A 19,987-nucleotide genomic window follows, 5' to 3' on the forward strand; every position below is an offset into this window, starting at 1 on the left:
AACAGCTTTTACAATCAAATGTTTTTCTGCAGTTAAAAATCCCAAAGACAACACAATCCAGATTCTCTGTGTAATACTCATCTTTACGTGGCTTATTTTTTATATTAATTTTACTGTCTCTTTAAAGACTTTATTTTTTAAAGCTATGTATTTGTTTATATAACTTTATATATCACCGTTTTTGTCTCTTTCAAGCCTACGTATATTTTACACACATTGTAAACTATTACATCTGAATCTGTCTTATTGTGAATCTATTGCTTTAAACTGCAGCAGCTGTGGCTGCTGGCTCCGCCCACCTCAGCTTCCCAGCACGGCGGTGGTTTACCACGAGCTCTGGGAGCTATCGTGGGTCTATGCTTTTATCCAAGCAGCATGTAGTCCAGAAACCTCTTTTTTTGTTTTGTACCAGCAAAGGCTAAATCCACCATGCAGCTTAATGTGCCACTTGCAGAGGCCTCATTCCCGCCATACTGCAGGTCAAGCATGCACACCAGAAACCCACAAGGATCTCAAACCAGCAGCTGCCACTCATTTGAGAGAGACAATTAGGAACTGTTTTTAGCTCCGTTTTAGAATCTTTTTTCTCAGTTTTTAGGTGGAAACTCTTGCCCCACGTTGGACGCCATTTGTAGCTAGAGTTTTCCTGCCTGGCCCACACTCAGGACAAATCTCTCTCACCTGCCAGTCCCAAGCCGCTCAAATCCGATCAAGTAAACACAGAGACTTATATTGGTTACAAACTGTATGGCCATGGCAGGCTTCTTGCTAACTGTTCTTACAGCTTAAATTAATCCATTTCTATAAATCTATACCTTGCCACATGGCTCGTGGCTTACCGGCATCTTCACATGCTGTTTGTCATCGTGGTGGCTGGCAGTGTCTCTCTGACTCAGCCTTCCACTTCCCAGCTTTAGTCTCCTCCTTGTCCCGCCTACACTTCCTGCCTAGCCACTGGCCAATCAGTGTTTTATTTATTGACTAATTAGCAACACATTTGCCATACAGAACATCCCACAGCAGATCACCTCTCCATCTCTCTCTCCACCCTTTTCTCTTCCTTTTTTTTTTTCTTTTTTTTTGGAGACAGACTCTCACTGTGTAGCCCAGGCTGTCCTAGAACTTGCAGTGATCCACCTGCCTCAGCCTCTCAAGTACTGAACTGCAGCATGAGCCACCATGCCTGGCTTTTTGTTTTTAATTTCCTCAAAAATTATTTATTTACCTGTGTGCATGTGTGCGTGTATATGCACGTGTTTGTGCACACATACCACAGCAGGTGTGTGTGGTCAGAGGACAACCTGGTGGAGTCGATTCTCTCCTTCTACATGTGGACCTGGGGATCAAACTCCAGTCATCAAGCATGCATAGCAGGTGTCTCTACCCACTGAGCTATCTGGTCAGCCCCTCGTGTTCTTTCCTGTTTGCTGGTGTGTGTGTGTGTGTGTGTGTGTGTGTGTGTGTACACCTGGCTCGATAGTTTATTGTTGCTTTGTTCACATTTAGGCCTGGAGTTCCGGGGGCTCCCTTACCAGGAAGAGCCATTCTCTCAATGAATGGATTGAGCTATGGGGTCATACGGGTCAACACTGAAGATAAAAATTCAGCACTGACAGTCCAGGATGTGGGACATGTGATGCCTGGGGGTGAGTTGTGAGGGGCGTCATTGGGATTTCCTAAGATTTGTCATCAGAAATAGTGGCGCTGCACCAGGAAGGAAGGCAGCTTGTGGTGGGATGCCTGCCTGGCACGTACGCCCAGAGCCCTGGCTTCCGTGCCCAGCACCACGTAACGAGGGAGAACTAGAGGAGAGACAGATGAATGAGAGGCCAAATCTGGAAGTCCCAGTTCGCTGCTTAGTCACACCCTCTCCTCCTCGAGCCTCCGCAGCGGGGGAGGGGGTCGTTATGCCGGCCCTGCACTGATGCTGTGTGAGTTTCCAGTCTCAAACACGCCTGATTACGCTCTTCACGTGGAAAGGGATGCCACTCAGTTGCCAACCCAGGAAGGCAGAGCGTGCTGCCCTGGTGGGTGCCACACCAACCCTTCGGAAGGCCAGCACCCACTTCATCACGAGGCTGCTGCAGTCCCTCCTCGGTGTACCAGTGACTCAGGGCTGTCGGTACCAGGTCGACTTCGCAGGTTTATGGTTCTCTGTGGCACTTCTTAATGCTACTTCAGTGAGTGTGCCACTCCTGGGTTTGAAAACAAAGTTGTTACTTTGCAGGTTTCTAGACTCTATGGTTTTTGTGTTTTCTGTGCATTAGGCATGATGTGCATTGTGAAACCAGACGGACTTCCTCAGCTCTGCAAGACCGATGAAATTGGGGAGATTTGTGTCAGCTCCAGGACTGGAGGAATGATGTACTTTGGACTTGCTGGTGTGACCAAAAATACATTTGAGGTACATGATGTTATTTCACGGGGAGATGTTGGGTGAGGTCAGCTGTTACTGGGGAGCCCTGCTAGCTGACGGCACAGAATGGTTTAGTGGTTGAGATCAAGTCTTCTGGGGCCCAGTGCCTAAGGTCAGGTTGTCTCCACCACTCACTGCTGCTTTGGGAGGCACTTAGCCTTCTGAGTGCCCTGTTCCTTTATCTTAAGATATGAGTGACAACCAGACATGGTGGCTAGCACTTGCAGTCACAGCACTTGGGAACCTGGGGTCAGGGGACTGTCAAGACCAACCTGGACTGTATAACGGGACCTTGTTTCAAAACACGCAAAAGCAGAACAAAATGTGAATAGTCACAGAGTCACCTGTTTGGAACACTAAATGAATTGATATTTACTCATGGATTGGGTCAGCTTCTGGCACAGAGGCAGTGGTGTGGTGTGTCTGTGAGTTCAAGATTTTGACTCTGAGAGTGCTGTGACAATTGTACTTGCTGCGTCACATCACTGAGAGCACCTGCCATGGAAGCACGAGAGCCCAGGTTGAGATCCCCAGAAGCCCCGCATGCGTGGCAGCTGCCCTAATCCCCAGGCAAGCTGCTCAGCCAGACTGGCAGTCTCGGCGGTGTGCATTCAGCAGAAAATGTACCTGAGTGAGGAAGACGGTCACATGTGTGTGCACTTGTGCACATACAGAAAGACTTGACTTGTTACAGGGTCACCGCTCCTCAAGCAGCTGCTTACTGATTCCTCTCTTGTACCTGCACTGCTCTGGGTGCTGGGGCTCTATCAGGACAAGTGGAGCTGCTGGAAAATGCAGTGCCTCTAGAGGAGGCGGCATTTTCCAAGGAGACAGTTCATGGCCTTCCTGTAGGCACTCTGCCTGCAGGGCTAAGTTGTAATGAGAAGTTGCCCTGGTGAGCCTGCACATTAGAACAAGTGGTTAATTGTCTGGGATACCTTTTAGGGACCGGAGAAATTTTGTTGATGGATTGTGGCTCCCTTATACTAGTCAGGGCCAGCAGGTATTGTTCAAATCTTAAATGGTCTTTAATAAAAAAAGCCCAGAGCCAGATATCAGGGTGAAAGCTGAAAGATCAGAGAAGCAGAACAGCCAGCCACTAGTTCCTACCTCTAAAAAATCCTCAGCCTAAAGAGAGTGAGTTCTAGTTTCCTCACACCTTATATACCTTTCTCTGCCCAGACATTACTTCCTGGGATTAAAGGCGTGTGTGCTTCCCAGTACTGGAATTAAAGGTGTGTACCACCATTGCCTGGCTCTGTTTCCAGTGTGGCTTTGAACTCACAGAGATCCAGAGGATCTCTGCCCCCCCCCCCTCCCGCCCCCAGTGGCTGGCTCTGTCCTCTGATCCTCAGGGAAGTTTATTAGGGTACACAATATGTCACCACAAGCAGGAGTCCTGCTGACTGCCAGCTCTGAATTGCCCGTTCTGTAACAGCCTCCCTTTGGTAGGGAGTCTGCAAACATCGGAAGCTGCATTTCCACACTATCTGGAAACGGGTGCATACGATTGTACACTAGCTGTCACTGGTGAGCGTGCCTTCTCCCGTGTGACAGTGCATCTGTGCTGTCTGTCATGTGCTGCCGGATGGGGGTTGAGAACAGGGCTGACCATCGTGTTCACAGGCCTGGAGCAGCACAGTGTAGACCTGTCACTGTCCCCAGCACCTTCGCTCTTGTGCCCTCAGAGGTGTCCCCATTCACTCCGCAGGAGTGGAAGCTGGTAGGTTCCCGGGTGTGTTCAGCACCAGTCCCTCGGTTACTCACTGTCGTCTTCAGTATATGTACGTTTTCTTTTCCTAAGTCTCTCCATTCATTCTTCCCCTTCTTCCCAGGTCGGGCATTCAGCACAAGTCCTTGTGCGTGCTAAGCACACACTCTGCTACTGAGCTGCCTTCTCAGTCCCAGTTTTTCCTTCTTTAAAATTTGTTTTTAGACAGTATCTCCCCTTGTATCCCAGATTGGCCCCAAACTCTTGGAGATTCTCCTGCCTCAGCCTTCTGAGTTGCTGGGATTATAGGTGTGACCCACCATACCCAGATTCTGTTTCTAAAGAGTTTTTAAAAACGTTTGCTTGTTTGTTTGTTGTGTGTCTGTGTGCAGGAGCACGTGTGTGCGTGTGGAGGTCAGAAGACAGCTTGCAGTAGTTTGTTCTCTTCTACCATGTGGGTTCTGGGGACCCAGCTCAGGTCATCAGACCCACTGCTTGACTCGGGTCAACCCACTGAACCCTCGCCAGCCTGGCTTGTTCTTAAGTGCTTGACTAGATCTGTCTCGTGCTTGCGTGGCTTGTCATTGACTCTTTCTCACGGAAAATAAGATCCTTGCTGTTTGAGACGGTGTCTCATGAGTAGTCTGACTAGCCTCAGACTTGTCATCCCCCTGCCTCAGTCTCTTGAGAAGCTGGCGTTATAGGCACATGCCTCTGCTTCAAGCAGAATTGTATTATTGTATGTATATGAGAGAAAGGGAGAGAAATGGGGGCATAAGAGATTGCTACAGCTGCGTGTGTGTGGAGGTTAGAGGACAGACAACTTGGCGGTCAGTTCTCTCCTTCCATGTTGTTGTTAATTTAAAAAATTATGTATACGTGTATAGGTATTTTGCCTGAATGTGTGTCCATGTACCAGGTACATGTTTGGTGCCTTTGGAGGCCGGAAGAGAGAGTTGGAACCTCAGGACTGGAGTTCCTGGGAGCTACCATGTAGGTGCGGGGAGTCAAGCCCAGGTCCTCTGCAGGATGAACCAGTGCTCTTAACCAGCCCCTGCTCCCCTTTGCGTAGCAGGGCCTCTCTTGTTCCTGCTGCAATGTGTATTTCAGGCTAGCTGGCCACGTGGACTCTGTGGCCCTGCCTCACTCTCCTACCTTCCTGCAGCAGCTCTGGAATTACAGATGTGTAAGGCTGCATCTGGCTCTTGATGTAGGGTCCGAGACAGACTCAGGTTGTCAGGCTTGCAGTACCTTGGCCTCCTGAGCCATCGTGCAGGCCTTCCGGCAGTGTTTGGAGATAGTACAGGCAGCTGTGTGCCTAGAGTTCTTACACGCTTTTGGTGGTGCGTGCAGGACCGGCCAAGTGCAGTACTGCTGAGATGCATCCCCAGCCCATGAACACGTTTTGATCTCCAGTCTAAATAGAGTGATAGCAAAGTAGAATGAATCCTCACCTGAAAAACGAGAAAATAGTGGTGGCGGCGGTGCACGCCTTTAATCCCAGCACTCCGGAGGCAGAGGCAGGCGGATCTCTGTGAGTTCGAGGCCAGCCTGGTTTACAGAGCAAGATCCAGGATAGCCAAGGCTACAAGGAGAAACCCTGTCTCAAAAACAAAAGGGGGAGGGGGCCAGTAGGCAGGTGAGATGGCTTAGCAGATAAAGGTACCTGCTGCCAACCCTGATGAACAGACTTCAATCCCTAGAAATCACAGTGGATGAAGAGAACCTCTCACAAGTTGTCTTCCAACCTTTATAGGAGTACTGTTGCACACATGCACCCATACACACATGTACACATATACTCACAATAAAGTAATAAAAATATTTCTAAAGGGTAAAAACTACTTCCTTTGTTTTGTAAATGTAATTAGTATTTTACTAAAGTCAGATATTTAAATTCTGAGAATTTTCCATAGTTAACATTTTACTAGGACAAGACTATGGTAATGATAAACCAGAAAATTAATGAATGTATTTAAAAAATACACTGAGCCAGACAGTGTTAGCACACACCTTTAATCATGACACTCAGGAAGGAGAGGCAGGCAGATCTTTGTGGGTTCGAGGCCAGCCTGGTGTATAGAGCAAATTCTGGGACAGCCAAGGCTATACTGAGAAACCCTGTAGCTAGAGTTTTCCTGCCTGGCCCACAGTCAGGACAAATCTCTCTCACCCGCCAGTCCCACAGCCGCTCAGACCCAACCAAGTAAACACAGAGACTTACATTGGTTACAAACTGTATGGCCGTGGCAGGCTTCTTGCTAACTGTTCTTACAGCTTAAATTAATCTATTTCTATAAATCTATACCTTGCCACATGGCTTGTGGCTTACCGGCATCTTCACATGCTGTTTGTCATCGTGGCGGCTGGCAGTGTCTCCTTCTGCCTTCCTGTTCTTTCTTTTCTCCTCTCTGTTAGTCCCGCCTATACTTCCTGCCTAGCCACCGGCCAATCAGTGTTTTATTTATTGACCAATCAGAGCAACACATTTGCCATACAGAACATCCCACAGCAAAACCCTGTCTCGAAAAACCACAAAATAAAGAAACAAATAAATAAACTAAGAGTCAGGCAGTGGTGGCGCACACCTTTGATCCCAGTACTCATGAGGCAGAGGCAGGTGAATCTCTCTGAGTTTCAGGGCAGCCAGGGCTACACAGAGAAGCTCGCTGCTGCTGCTGCTGCTGCTGCTGCTGCTGCTGCTGCTGCTGCTGCTGTTGCTGGTGGTGGTGCTGGCGGTGCTGGCGGTGCTGGCGGTGGTGGTGGAGATGGCTTGGTGGTTAAGAACACTGGCTGCACTTGTAGAAGATATGAGTTTGGTTCCCAATGCCCCATAGCAGCTCTCTGTCACCTGTAACTTGAGTTCCAGCAGATCCAGTGCCCTCTTTTGGCCTCTGCGGGCATTGACATACATATGGTACACAATACATCCCAGCACACAATGCTAACACATAGTATATCTAAGATATATTGTGAAAGGTCTGTTAGCAATTGTGTGTGTATGTGTGTTGCATATATATACATATATGTATATATCCTTATTTTTTAATATTTTCCTTAATTTATGTATATGTGATATATGCCTGTGTGTGTGTGTGTGTGTGTGTGTGTGTGTGTGTGTGTGTGTTCATGTGGAACAGTTCCCCTGGGCATCTTCCTCTGCCCTACTCCATGTCGTTCGTGATGGTTTGTCGTTTAGGTTTTAGTACTGGCTAGGAAACCTGGAGCTCCTTGCTCACACCCTCCCCCAGCTCTCCGCATGGCACAGGGATCCGAACTGTGGTCCTTGTGTCTGCACAGCTGCACTTTACCCAGTGAGCTGCCTCCCTACCCCATGGCCCGTTCTGACGTCCTGAGCTGTGGGTCTGTGAGACGGCACAGTGGGCATGGGCATGCTCATGCTGCCCGATGGGTCGTGTGCCACAGTCCACACAAGGAGAGGACAGGCTGAACTCCTGCAGTTGTCCTCTGACCCACATATGCATGCAGTGACACGTGGGTGTGTGCACAAACACGGAAAATAAATCAACGTAATAAAACATTTAAGTGTGTATATGTGTCTTTCTTAAAACTCCAGGGAGAAGAACTTTGTCGCTGCATATGGCTTCCAGTAAGCATATTACACACACACACATTTGGGGTGTTGTTTGTTTGTTTTTAGAGACAGGGTCTCACTATGCAGCCTTGGCCAGCCTGGAGATCACTCGCTGAGATGTTGCCTCTGTCTCCTGAGTGCCAGGGTTACGGGTGCGAGCCATCACGCCTGCTCAGTTAGCACATACTACTTGTGATTTTTCTCTTAAGTAAGACTGTAAAAATCAGATAAATTTTAGGGAGACTAGCTAGCTGTTCACCTTTCCCTTTTGTCTTTTAGGTTATTCCAGTGGCCTCTTCAGGCTCTCCTGTGGGAGACGTGCCCTTCATCCGATCAGGGCTGCTGGGCTTTGTAGGGCCGGTAGGTGACGGTTTCCTGTTGATTTTTCTCCATATGATCTAAACATTTGAACTTAATTCACAGAACTGAACAAATTCTGAGTATTGAAGGTGTCACAGTGCCTCTTATTAACAGTCACAGTTCCTCCTTTTCCTGTCTTCAGACAGCGTCTCACTACATAGTCCTGCTGACCTGGAACTCACAGAGACCCTGCCTCTGCCTCCCAAGTGCTGGGGTTAAAAATGTGCACCCCAGGCACTTCAGTTCTATTAGAAGATTGTGTAAGAATGTCATAGGAGCCAGGCAGTGGTGGCCCACACCTTTAATCCCAGCACTTGGGAGGCAGAGGCGGGTGGATTTCTGTGAGTTCGAGGCCAGCCTGGTGTCCAAAGTGAGTTCCAGGACAGCCAGGACTACATAGAAACCATGTCTCAAGAGAGAGGGGGGGGGGGGGGGGGGGAGAGAAAAAGAAAGAAAAGAACTTGTTACTTAGCAAATGGTATTTACAGGTACTGGGTCTAGAGATGACTAGGACCCGAAAAGCCTATTCTCAAAGAGCTCATGGTGAGCTTCAGGAATCCGTGAGGATGGCAGAGGGCCGTGCGCAGTGATGGGTGGTCACTATCCTGTAAACTTACCGATCACTAGCTTCCTCCTCCCCCTCTCCTGCTTCTCCTTCCCACCTCTGGGGTTTGGGTGCGGCAGGGGTCGCCCTCTTAGAAACCGTACACACTAAGTGTAGCCTTGGCTCTATTGACCTCTTGCCAGCACCAGAGAAGTCTCAGGTGCCCAACTCTGCTTGCTGCTCTGCTGTTGGGGTCTGGGATGGAGCTTCAGCGGTCTCTGAAATGGACAGACTATAGTCCTGCTCTGTAGGGAGACTAGGTTATGTCTGGTCTGAACTGGTCCCATGGTCAGACCTAGCTGTAAGAAGGATGAAGCCAGAAAGGCGATGCCAGCCAAACAGCCTCACTCTGAAAGATTTGGAGAAGCAGGCATCTCTATTTTTCTTTAAGATTGTTTTTATGATTTTAATTATATGTTGGAGTTACAGGAGTTGTGAGCCTGTGACATGGGTGCTGCAAATCACACTCAAGTCCTCTGGAAGACCAGTGCCTCCCCTAACCACTGAGCCGCATCTCTAGCCCTTCTTCTCTGACTCACACAGCTCTTAACACAGTTGGAAATGGCTGGCTCCCCTCTGGCATTGTGGGTGAACCAATAGCTTCCTATGCAGGGATTCTGCTTTTCTGTCTTAGCCCAGTCACTGTGTTGGCCCAACACTGTGCTCAGAAAGTTAATGAGTGACATTTACATGGAGAAAACCACTGGCTCATTGAGTGCATGAAAGTAGGCCAGAACCTGGCACTGACTTACTGCAGGGAGTAATGCTTTAGGGCCTGGGTCCCAGCTGCCTGTGCTTGTTGTCCTGGGAAGAAAATCTCCAGCATTCTTAGACTTTTTTCTATTATCTGTTTCTGCTCCTGCCTAATGGAAACGGTGTTACCCTTACATGCTCTAGGCAACTATTTACATATTAAAGCTGTTTGACTTCCCTCTAATTCAGTAGTAAATGAATTAACATGAACTAACACATATCCGTGGCGGAGAAAGTAAACGATATGTGGTCATAATCTTTTCCCTTTGAAATTTCCCCCTAGGAATATGAATGAATTCAGTAAGACCTCAGTGGGTGCTGGTTAGTGGTTCAGCCAAACCTAATGACCTGAGTTCAGTCCCTAGGACACACATGGAGGAGAGAACTGGCTCCTTCAGGTTGTCCTCCACCTCCACAAGCATGCAGTGGCATGCCTGTGCCCACCCACACATACACCCTCACAAGATAACTAATGTGGTTTTCAAAAAGACCTCATTGACTCTAGGTACTAGTTTCTCACTAATTCCAGAGGGATTCTTTGGAGAAAAAAAAAATTCGAGTGGGGGCAGTGGTGGTACACATGTTTAATCCCAGCACTCAGGAGGCAGAGGCAGGCAGATCTCTGTGAGTTCGAAGCCAGCCTGGTCTACAGACTGAGTTCCAGTACGGCCAGGGCTACACAGAGAAACCCTGTCTTGAAAAAAAGCAAAACTAAAATAAAATAAAAATAAATCCATAAACTATGACATTGCTTTCTTTGATATAAACACACACAGTGTTGGGGATTGAACTGTGTACATGCCTTACAGGTATTTTTCTTAGCTTTTTTTTTTATGAGATTTACTTCAGAGTAGGAAATGTACAGTATCTGTCTTTACCCTTTTAACCATGGAAATGAAGGTAGATAAATCATTGTTAACTTTCAGGGGAGCTTGGTGTTCGTGGTTGGAAAGATGGATGGCTTGCTCATGGTTAGTGGTCGCAGACATAACGCTGACGACATTGTGGCTACTGGCCTGGCGGTGGAGTCCATCAAGACTGTCTATCGAGGACGGTGAGTGCTGCAGGGCAGTGTCACCGCGTTGGGGCGGTCTGAACTGCATTCTGTAGATGCTTTTCCAAATTACTAGGTTGGCTTGGGTTAAAGTAACAGAAGCCTGGCTTTAGGTGTGTATCCCACCCTATTCGGCTCTGAGTGACGGAGAGGAATGAGGCGTGTCTCAGAGTCTGTTACTCCTTGTTGAGTTCTGAAGACTGAGGAGAATTGAAGACAAAACACTGCATGTTCCATAGTTCTTCAGTGCCAAGATGGTGCTGTCCAGGCTAGTGTAGCGAGGTGCCACTCTGTACAAATACACACCTGAGAATTCTTCCTCTCGTTTCTAACCCAATTGTGGTGTTTTCCATGTGGAGATTGACATGTCAGTTTAGTGTTGAGAATTCCAAGTTCTGTGGACAAAGTCAGGCCTTTTCTTTTGCTTACTAATGCAAGAAGAGGTATTCCAGCAGTTCACAGTCTCAGACAGGTATCTGTTAGGGTTATTTTTGTTTTGTTTTTACACAAAAACATTTCCATACACATGTACACATGTATGGTATGCTTGGAGCATGTGCCTCCTTATTCCTCCTAGCCTTCCTTACATAAGAAGTAAGAAAATTTGACCACATCGAAAAAGAACCAGTCCTGAACTGTATGGTTTTCTGTAAGTGTGGCTCTTAGGAATGGAACTTCCTGGGCCCTGGACCCACTGTCTGTGGTCACAGTTGTGTTCCTGACACATAGTTAGCACTCCATCCCTGCCGAGGGTGGAAGGAAGGGATTCGGGCAGATCAGCCGGCGTCATTGGCTCTCCAGTCACTTCCCATCCTCCCTGCACGCTTCAACAAATCCTCACCGGGTGCCAACTACACGCTGCTTTTCTGGGTGTGTGCCCACACATGCTCATGACAAACACAGGAGCCAGGCAAATGGCAGCATAGATGTCACGTGAGAGGGCCGTGAGTGCTGTGGTGTGAACACAAGGTGATCTGGGAACGCCTCACTAGTAAGGGGACATTTGAGCGGAGACCTCCTTAGATCTAACTCCATCCTCCCTCCCCTCTCAGCCTCGGTCTCCCTCGGTCTCCCTCGGTCTCCCTCGCCTGTGTCTGACCTTCGCTCCACTCTCTGCTTCACTACTCTGCTCCAGGCACACTGGCCTTCTTGCTGTTCCTCAAACCTGCCAAGCTCGTGCCTACCTCAGCACCTTTCCGCTTTCCGTTCCTTCTGCCCGGAATCCTCTTCCTCCAGATCTTCGCGTGGCTCGCGTCCTCACCTCATTCAGGTCTCTGCTCCAGTGTCCGCTCCCCAGGGAGGCGCTCCCCCAAGCACCCATATCCCACTCCACTGGGCACCCCACTCTGCTGCCCCAGGCTCTTCCTGGTGCATCACAACATGGCTTCGTTATCTGTGTGTTGATTGGTTCTGTCTCGGACACGTAAGCACCACAAAGACAGGGATTGTGTCTTGTCACACTCTGTGGTGCTTAATCCACGCTGTTTTCGTTACGTTGTAAGTGAACCACTCGACGCTGGTTTGGTGATGATGGCACATTTCTCTCTACTGCTCGTGTCTGGGTGGTGTGTCGGGATGGCTCCTCTGTGATTCCAACTCAGAGAAGCAAATAGGATGGTTCTGGAGGGCGACTGACGTGTCTGATCTGTCTCTCTTAGAATTGCTGTGTTTTCTGTGTCTGTGTTTTATGACGAGCGCATTGTGGTGGTAGCAGAGCAAAGGCCTGATGCCTCCGAGGAAGACAGCTTCCAATGGATGAGCCGCGTGCTGCAGGTGAGCGCTGGGCCATGCCGGGGCAGAGGCGGGGACTGCTGCCTGCCTGCCTGCCTGCCAGATACGCTGTCTTTAAAGATCATGTTTGAGCCGGGTATGGTGGCGCACTCGGAAGGCAGAGGCGGGTGGGTCTCTGTGCGTTCAAAGCCAGCCTGGTCTACAGAACCAGTTCTAGGGCAGCCAGGGCCTCACAGAGAAACCCTGTCTCAAAACACAAAAACAAAAACAAAAACAAAAAACAACCAAAACCAAAAAATGATGTTTAAGAATTTCATACACATAGACAGTGCAATATGTTCCTACCCACTCTCCTTTCCCCGGCCTCCCACTTTCTCCGTATCTCCCCAGATACCTTATTTCTTTCATGCCCAAGTGTTGGCTACCCATGAAGGTTTTGACTGCCTATGTGTGGCATGCATCTCTGAAGGTAACCATGTGTCAGAGGTTAGCCTCGGTCTTACCATACCTCTTGGAGGGTCCAAGAACTTTCCTCCTTATGCAAGGGAGCTGTTCTGGGGAGTCAGAGGAGCCGGGAGGGGAGCTGGGAGGGCAGGAGGAAGACTAGGGCTCGGTGCTGAGACTGTGTCTCTGGTGGAAACTGGCTAAAGGGGGAAGCCGCCAAGGCTCCATCTAGAGTCACGACTGTCAGTCTCTTTACCAGCACCATGAATGTAAGCAGGTGACTAGACTTCAGAGCTTGTTCCAGACCTGTGAAAGGGAGACAGAGTCTCTCCAGAATGAGTCGATGCGTGAGGTCTGCACTCAGTAGACAGCGGTGACCTGATCAATATAGAATGACATCACCCACTGTGAGTCCCATGCAGGCTGGGACTTCTCAGCCCTTATTGTTCTCCACTCACCTCCAGAGCCTGAGAGCTGTACTCGCATGCCGCATAGTAGGACCCAAAAGTAAATGCACGGTCCAGAGCAAGCTGGCCTGCCTTCCCAGTGATAACTCACGTTACCGGAAGTGTTTCCAGGGCCTGTGACTTCTCTGCCCAGGGCACTTGGCCTTTGTAACAGTCACTTAGTAACAGAAATGACGTAGACACAACGTGAGAGACAGCACCAGGTGACTTCAGATTTCTTTCTGTTCTCAGAACACATTATTCTGAATTATTAGCTAGTCCACAGGTGGACTGTTTGTAGAACGAAACTGAAAGGGACTGCCAGGTGTGGTGGTGCACACCTTTAATCCCAGCACTCGGGAGGCAGAGCCAAGTGGATCTCTGTGAGTTCGAGGCCAGCCTGGTCTACAGAGTTCCAGAACAGCCTGGGCTGCAGAGTTCCAGAACAGCAGTCTCAAAAAAGAAGGAAAGAAAGGGACTAGGTGTGATGGCGCACGCCTTTCATCGATGCACTCTGGAGGCAGAGACAGGAGGATCTCTGAGAGCTGAGTTCCAGGACAGGGAGGGCTACATAAAGAGACCCTGTCTCAAAAAGAAAAAAAAAAAATCACAGGACATAATCTGAATATAAACGAGGCTGAAAATACGGTGAAGACTGTAGGAATGGGCTGATACCTGTTTATCTGAAAGATAGCTAAGGGGCAGACATGCAAAGATTCATTTTAGTCGGTGTGGCAGTACGTGCTGTAAACCCAGCACTTGGAAGGCAGAGGCTGGAGAATTAGAGTCCAAACGAGCACTGTGGAGCGCAGAGTAAAACCCGTCACAAAGAAACAATAGGAAGGGCTGGAGAGGGGCTCATGGGTAAGAGGCTGCTCTTCCAGAGACCTGGGTCGGATTCCCAGGCCCCACGCTGACAACTGTCTGTAACCCCCATGCTCCTGTGGGCACCAGTCATCTACTTGGTGCACAGGCATGCATACAGGCAAACATTCATGCCATAAAATGAAGTTAATTAAATACAAAAGAGTAATAAGGGTCTGACAAGACGGCTCTGCTGATAAAGGCGCCTGCAGTGCAAGTCTGATGACCTCATTTCAGTCCGTGGGACCCATCTGAAGGTGGAGAGAGAACGGACCCCACAAGGCTGCCCTCTGACCTCCACAGGAACACTGCAGCATGCATGTGTGTGCGTGCACGCGCGCGCGCGCACACACACACAATTGTAGTGGCACCACCATACTCACCCACATATGAGATCTTGGTTTTTTTCATTTTTTCCAATTTTGTAACTTTATTTGCTATTCATCGAGTTAGTTCTCATCCAAATTGATTGTAGAGTTTTTAACGTGGTAACAGGACACAAGCCGCCAACGTCAAGAGCTTGTCTGGTGAGTCCGAGTCCTCGTTCCGTTTTTCCAACAAGCATGCAGGATATAGTATGGGACGCTCTTTGTTCCTTTGGACCGGATGGTTTCTTGAGCTTGGTGTTGGTGTGCACACCTGAAGTCCCTCTGCTTCATCACACATTTCTGGATTTCTTGGAGGGCCTGAGGGGCATGCTTCTGAAGCCCACTCCACGGTGTTCCAATGAATGTTGATGGTGTATTCTCAGATCACCTCTTTGTTGATGGCGGAACTGCCCTTCTTCTTGCCGCTTTCCTTTACTGGAGCCGTTCTGCCAGGTCCAAGTTGGAAAGGAAGGGCTCAAAGGATTGTGGGAAGAAGGTATAACTTCCAGGTCACAGGGACATGGAGAGTGGAGGTGTGGCTAGGCATGTTCAGGAACTTAATGATCTACCAGACTTCCATCCTGGGATGGATGGAGGAACACCCTGCAGTGAAATAGTGCGCTCTCTCAGGATGTATCCCATGGCATCCGAGTCATCTCCCTGAATGTTTTCCTTTGTGTTTTTCCAGGCAATCGATAGCATCCATCAAGTAGGCGTTTACTGTCTTGCTCTGGTGCCTGCCAACACATTACCAAAAACTCCACTAGGAGGGATCCATATATCTCAGACGAAACAGCTCTTTCTGGAGGGATCTCTGCACCCATGTAATATCCTCATGTGCCCACATACGTGTGTGACGAACTTGCCCAAACCCCGACAAAAGCAACCAGGTAATAATCTGGCTTCTAGCCATGACATTACAGGCAGCTTCTAGAAGCTAGACTTTCAGCGCAGTGCTGCATGGGCTTAGACTCTCCAGAGATAACATAAGGACCGCATGTGCTGACCACCAGCCAGGAAGACTGCTGCCCTGCGGGACATGCTGCTGCTTCTCTTGGCTGAGTTTGCCACAGTGATTGAGAGAGGGAGAAAGGGTAAAGCTCATCCCCTGTTGATAAGAGCAGCTGGTATTCAGTGAGTACTCACTAAATGCCACGTGCTGGCTATGCATGTTACATGTGTGATCGTAAATGTGAGTCCGTAAAGTCACGTGGCTTGTTAGTGCCGAGCTGAGAATCACTCGTAGTGTCATTGCGGCATACTGGCTTTCCGTGGGAGTCTCATGCCTGGAATGACCTCTCCCTCCTCCTAGCTGCTGAAGTTGGGTGCGGGCCTATCCTACCTCTGGGTTACAGGCATTTTCTGAATTATAAGTAGAAGATAAACAGCATTGTTGGCCATTTTCAAGGTACAAACCAAAAGAATATGAATTGCCACATGGAGAAGAGAAAAAACACAAACCAGTTCCACCTTCTTGCCTGATTTCTGAGCAGAGAAATGTCACAGGCCCAGGTAGAAAGCTAAGGCACTGCTTGTGACTGATTGACAGGCAGTCTCTTCAGACATGTGTCAAGTCCAGTTGAGAGCCTGTCTCACAAAAGGAAAGATGGCAGGGTGTGGTGGCATACACTGAGACAGGCAATCTCTGAGTTCAAGACGAGTCTGGTCTACATGGTCAGTTCCAGGCCATCTAGGGCTGCACAGTGAGTCTTGTCTCAATGAGAGATGAGGAGGGACTTAAACTGGCACGGCCTTACTACATTGTACCAACCCCTCTGTGTTAGAAAAGAAGGGTGAGAAGCCCAATGAGCTTCCTGTCGTCCTGGAAACATCAAAGCAGAAACCGGGCCTCTCCAGTTACCCCTGGCCCTATCCCCCCCACCCCACCCACCCCCACACCCCACCCCCACACCCCGAGCCGAGGAAAAGGAGATGGAAATGGAAGGGTCAGAAGCAGAGTGGCATCTGAATGGACTTTGTGTGACCTGTGCTGGAAGGTGAGCAGCATGTGCGCTCACAGTGAAGTAGGGGTGTCCCCGGGACCCCACACTGTTGCTGGTGTGAAGCTCGCTGTGGTCCTATCATGCCCTTGGCCAGACTGTTGGAACTAGCGTGCGTTCATGACAGTGGTTCTGCGAGGGGAATGAAGGGTTTGTGGAGGCTAGCACTCTACTGTGTGTGTTTGCTCGTTGGGCTTCGTTGTTGAGGCTGCTGTCCTGTAGTGAGAAAGTCTGAATCAAGCCGTCCATGTGATTACTCAGAAAATGTTAAAGGGAACTGGGAGATGGCTGAGCGCTTAGGAGTCTGTGCTGCTCTGCTGGAGGATCTGAGTTCAGGTCTGAGAGTCCATCCAGACCAGGTGGCTCACAACCGTCTGTAACTCCAGCCCTAGAGGATCAGACACCCTCTTCGGGCCTCTGTTAGGTACTCACACACACACGGCACATGCATGCACACACACACACAAACACACACACACACACACACACACACACACACACACACACACATGAAACAGAACACAAAAGGAGTGTCTTCAAACAGTCCTGCATAGATGCTGTGGGACGTTCTGTATGGCGAATGTGTTGCTGATTGGTCGATGAATGGAACACTGATTGGCCATTGGCTAGGCAGGAAGTATAGGCGGGACAAGGAGGAGAATGAAGCTGGGAAGTGGAAGGCTGAGTCAGAGAGACACTGCCAGCCGCCACGATGAGAAACAGCATGTGAAGATGCCGGTAAGCCACGAGCCACGTGGCAAGGTGTGGATTGATGGAAATGGATTAATTTAAGCTGTAAGAGCAGTTAGCAAGAAGCCTGCCACAGCCATACAGTTTGCGGCCAGTGTAGGTCTCTGTGTTTACTTGGTTGGGTCTGAGGGGCTGTGGGACTGGCGGGTGAGAGAGATTTGTCCTGACTGTGGACCAGGCAGGAAAACTCTAGCTACACATAGACACATGGCAGCTACGACCGATGCACCTCATGCAGCAGTGGGGCTAACTGGGAGAGTGTGTGGTTAGTGTGTGCAAACTCCTGGATTCCTTTGGTCCCCAGCACTGAAGAAACAGACAGGTGCAAGTGCTTCTCCGTCTTAAATCTTGTTACCTTTTGTGAATAAAATCCTATTTTAAGTAACATAGAGGATGTTTTGTTTTTTGAGACAGGATCTAGCTATGTCACCTTGGGGGGCCTTAAATTCACGATCGCCCTGCTTCAGCCTCCCAGGTGCTGGATTTCATATGTGCGCCACCATTCCCCTGGTAAGCACAGGAGTTTTTAATGAAAACATTCATGTTAGAGTAGATGCTTTTAAAATATTCTTGGAGGTACAGTAGTCGTTAAATCTTTCTTTCTTTTTTCTTTTTTTGGTTTTTCAAGACAGGGTTTCTCTGTGTAGTAGTCCTGGCTGTCCTAGAACTCACTCTGTAGACCAGGCTGGCCTCAAACTCACAGAGATCCACCTGCCTCTGCCTTCTGAGTGCTGGGATCAAAGGCATGTGCCAACACTGCCCAGCCTTTTGAATTTATATTTATGTGTATCAGTATTTTTTTTTTTTTTCGGTTTTTCGAGACAGGGTTTCTCTGTGTAGCTTTGCGCCTTTCCTGGATCTCGCGCTGTAGACCAGGCTGGCCTCGAACTCACAGAGATCCGCCTGCCTCTGCCTCCCGAGTGCTGGGATTAAAGGCGTGCGCCACCACCGCCCGGCGTGTATCAGTATTTTGTCTGCATGTATGACTGTGTGTCACATGAGTACAGTGCCCAAGGCAGCCAGAAGAGTGTGTAGGATCCCCTGGAACTGGGTTACATATGGTTGTGAGCCACCGTGTGGGTACAGCCACTGAGCCAGCTCTCCAGCCTCCAAATCTGCTTTTACTATGACCACCTTCTACGGCCACATACACGGCTGTGAAGAAGACCAGTGGAGTTTGAGAATCTGGCACTGAGGAGTGGAGGTGGTGAGGGAATAGTGTGGGAGTTTGAGACTTGGTAAAAATTCAGAAAAGTAGCAGCTGGGGAGATGGCTCAGCAGTTTAGAACACTGGCCTCTCTCAGAGGACCTGGGTTCAATTCCTAGCCCCTATGTGACAGCTCACACATCTGTAACTCCAGTTCCAGGGGATCTGACTCCCTCTTCTTACCCCCTCAGGTAAGATGTACAGACATCATGTACAGACAGACAGAACACCCATACACTAAAAATCCAGATTGATAAATATTTAATTCAGAAAAGTAGGGAATTGAGAAGAGAAAGATGATGGATGTAGAGTGAGTCTCACTGAGATGCTGTTGGCATGTGGAAGTGTGTCAGTGTGGTCCTGGCTCAAGTCAGAAACCTGGAAGCAGAGTCAAGTCTGTTTCTCTTCAGGTGAAAGAGTCAGAGCAAGGCAGGCCTGACGAGGATGATCGTTCTTCAGGTGTGCTCTGCTGCTTCTGCCTCCTGTCTTTTTTTTTTTTAGGACTTACTATTTTTTAATGTGTATGGGTGTTTTCCTGCATTTATGCCTGTGTGCTGTGTGTGTGCAGAGGCCAGAAGAGGGCGTCAGAGTCCCTGGAGCTGGGTTATAGGTGGTTGTTAGATGGCTGTATAGGTGCTGAGAACTGAACCTGGTCCCTGCAGGAACAGCCATTCCTTCAGAATCTTTTTGCTCTGGTGACTTGTCACTGCGCTATTGTTATAGGTGTGCTACATGACAATAACCCTAAAACTCAGTGCCTTCAGATAGCAGACATTTGCTTTTCACTCATGGAGTATGCATAAGCTGCAGGTCCTATTCAGAGTTTGCCCATGTTCTCCTCTCTGGAATGGGCTTTGGCCTCAAACCCCAGCCTCAGCCTCCTTACTACTGGATTTGCCGGTGTGAGCCACCATGCCCAGTATGGCTGTCCTTTTCTCAGGAAACATGACTGAAGCAGGATGTCCAGCCCCCCACACAAGTGTGGTTAGGGTGTCTCTCTTTGTTACCACCTGCTACTGTTTCTTGTCCAGAGCAAGTCAGACCAAGCCCGCAAGTCAGTGTGGCCGAGTAGAGTCCAGTGTGAGTGAGCTAACACAGGAAGGGAGGTTCTGACAAAATGAGACTGTGGCCACGCGCCTCTGTAACAGATTGTCTTGGATCCGTGGACTGCCTGACCTCTGGCCAGTGGTTCTACACCCCAGCTAGCGGAGAGGAGAAAGCTGTAGAGAGGAGAATTCCTTCTCCAAACAGGTGTGTGGAAATCACATGTGACCTGCTCTCCCTTGTCTCAAACTAAAGGATGCAGCCTTTGTTCCAGGGATGTTTACAGATAAACTGGTTATCAGCTTGTAGACAGTAGTGGCAGGTGTCTGAGTTCCAGGCCAGCATGGTCTACAGAGAGTTCCAGGCCAGCTGGGTTGGTACAGTGGAAACCTGTCTAAGAAAAAGAAGAAACAGAAAAGAAAACTGGGATGTGTTATTGAGGAAGGGAATAGTAATAAAGCATGGCGTTGGCCTCAGGAAACTTTCAGGACTTCATGGGAAAGGGGAGGGATTTCCAGGTAGAGCTGTGTACAGTAGCTCCCAGGAACTGCCTCCCACTTCTCTGTTCACTCTGACCTGTACACTCAAGAACTGCACCCAGAAGACCCTTGAATTAGTCAGTGTTCTATTGCTGTGAAGA

General features: G+C 49.0%; 1 protein-coding gene across 6 annotated transcripts in view; it reads left to right on the forward strand.

Annotated features, from left to right (window-relative positions):
- Dip2b (disco interacting protein 2 homolog B) overlaps window positions 1-19,987 on the forward strand; it is a 205,921-nt gene that overhangs the window by 151,156 nt on the left and 34,778 nt on the right. For 4 of the 6 annotated variants that reach the window (XM_052748954.1, XM_052748955.1, XM_052748959.1 and 1 more), the window contains 7 exons: window positions 1,507-1,646; window positions 2,268-2,404; window positions 8,002-8,082; window positions 10,366-10,493; window positions 11,629-11,763; window positions 12,152-12,266; window positions 15,035-15,236. In XM_052748954.1, the coding sequence (XP_052604914.1) occupies window positions 1,507-1,646; window positions 2,268-2,404; window positions 8,002-8,082; window positions 10,366-10,493; window positions 11,629-11,763; window positions 12,152-12,266; window positions 15,035-15,236 (938 nt within the window). The remainder of the gene's footprint in view (window positions 1-1,506; window positions 1,647-2,267; window positions 2,405-8,001; window positions 8,083-10,365; window positions 10,494-11,628; window positions 11,764-12,151; window positions 12,267-15,034; window positions 15,237-19,987) is intronic. The other 2 variants (XM_052748957.1, XM_052748958.1) reach the window with 1 other exon arrangement.

The sequence above is a fragment of the Peromyscus californicus genome, unplaced genomic scaffold (genome assembly GCF_007827085.1).
Source record: "Peromyscus californicus insignis strain IS unplaced genomic scaffold, ASM782708v3 Scaffold_20__1_contigs__length_68692818, whole genome shotgun sequence".
Lineage (NCBI taxonomy): Eukaryota > Metazoa > Chordata > Mammalia > Rodentia > Cricetidae > Peromyscus > Peromyscus californicus.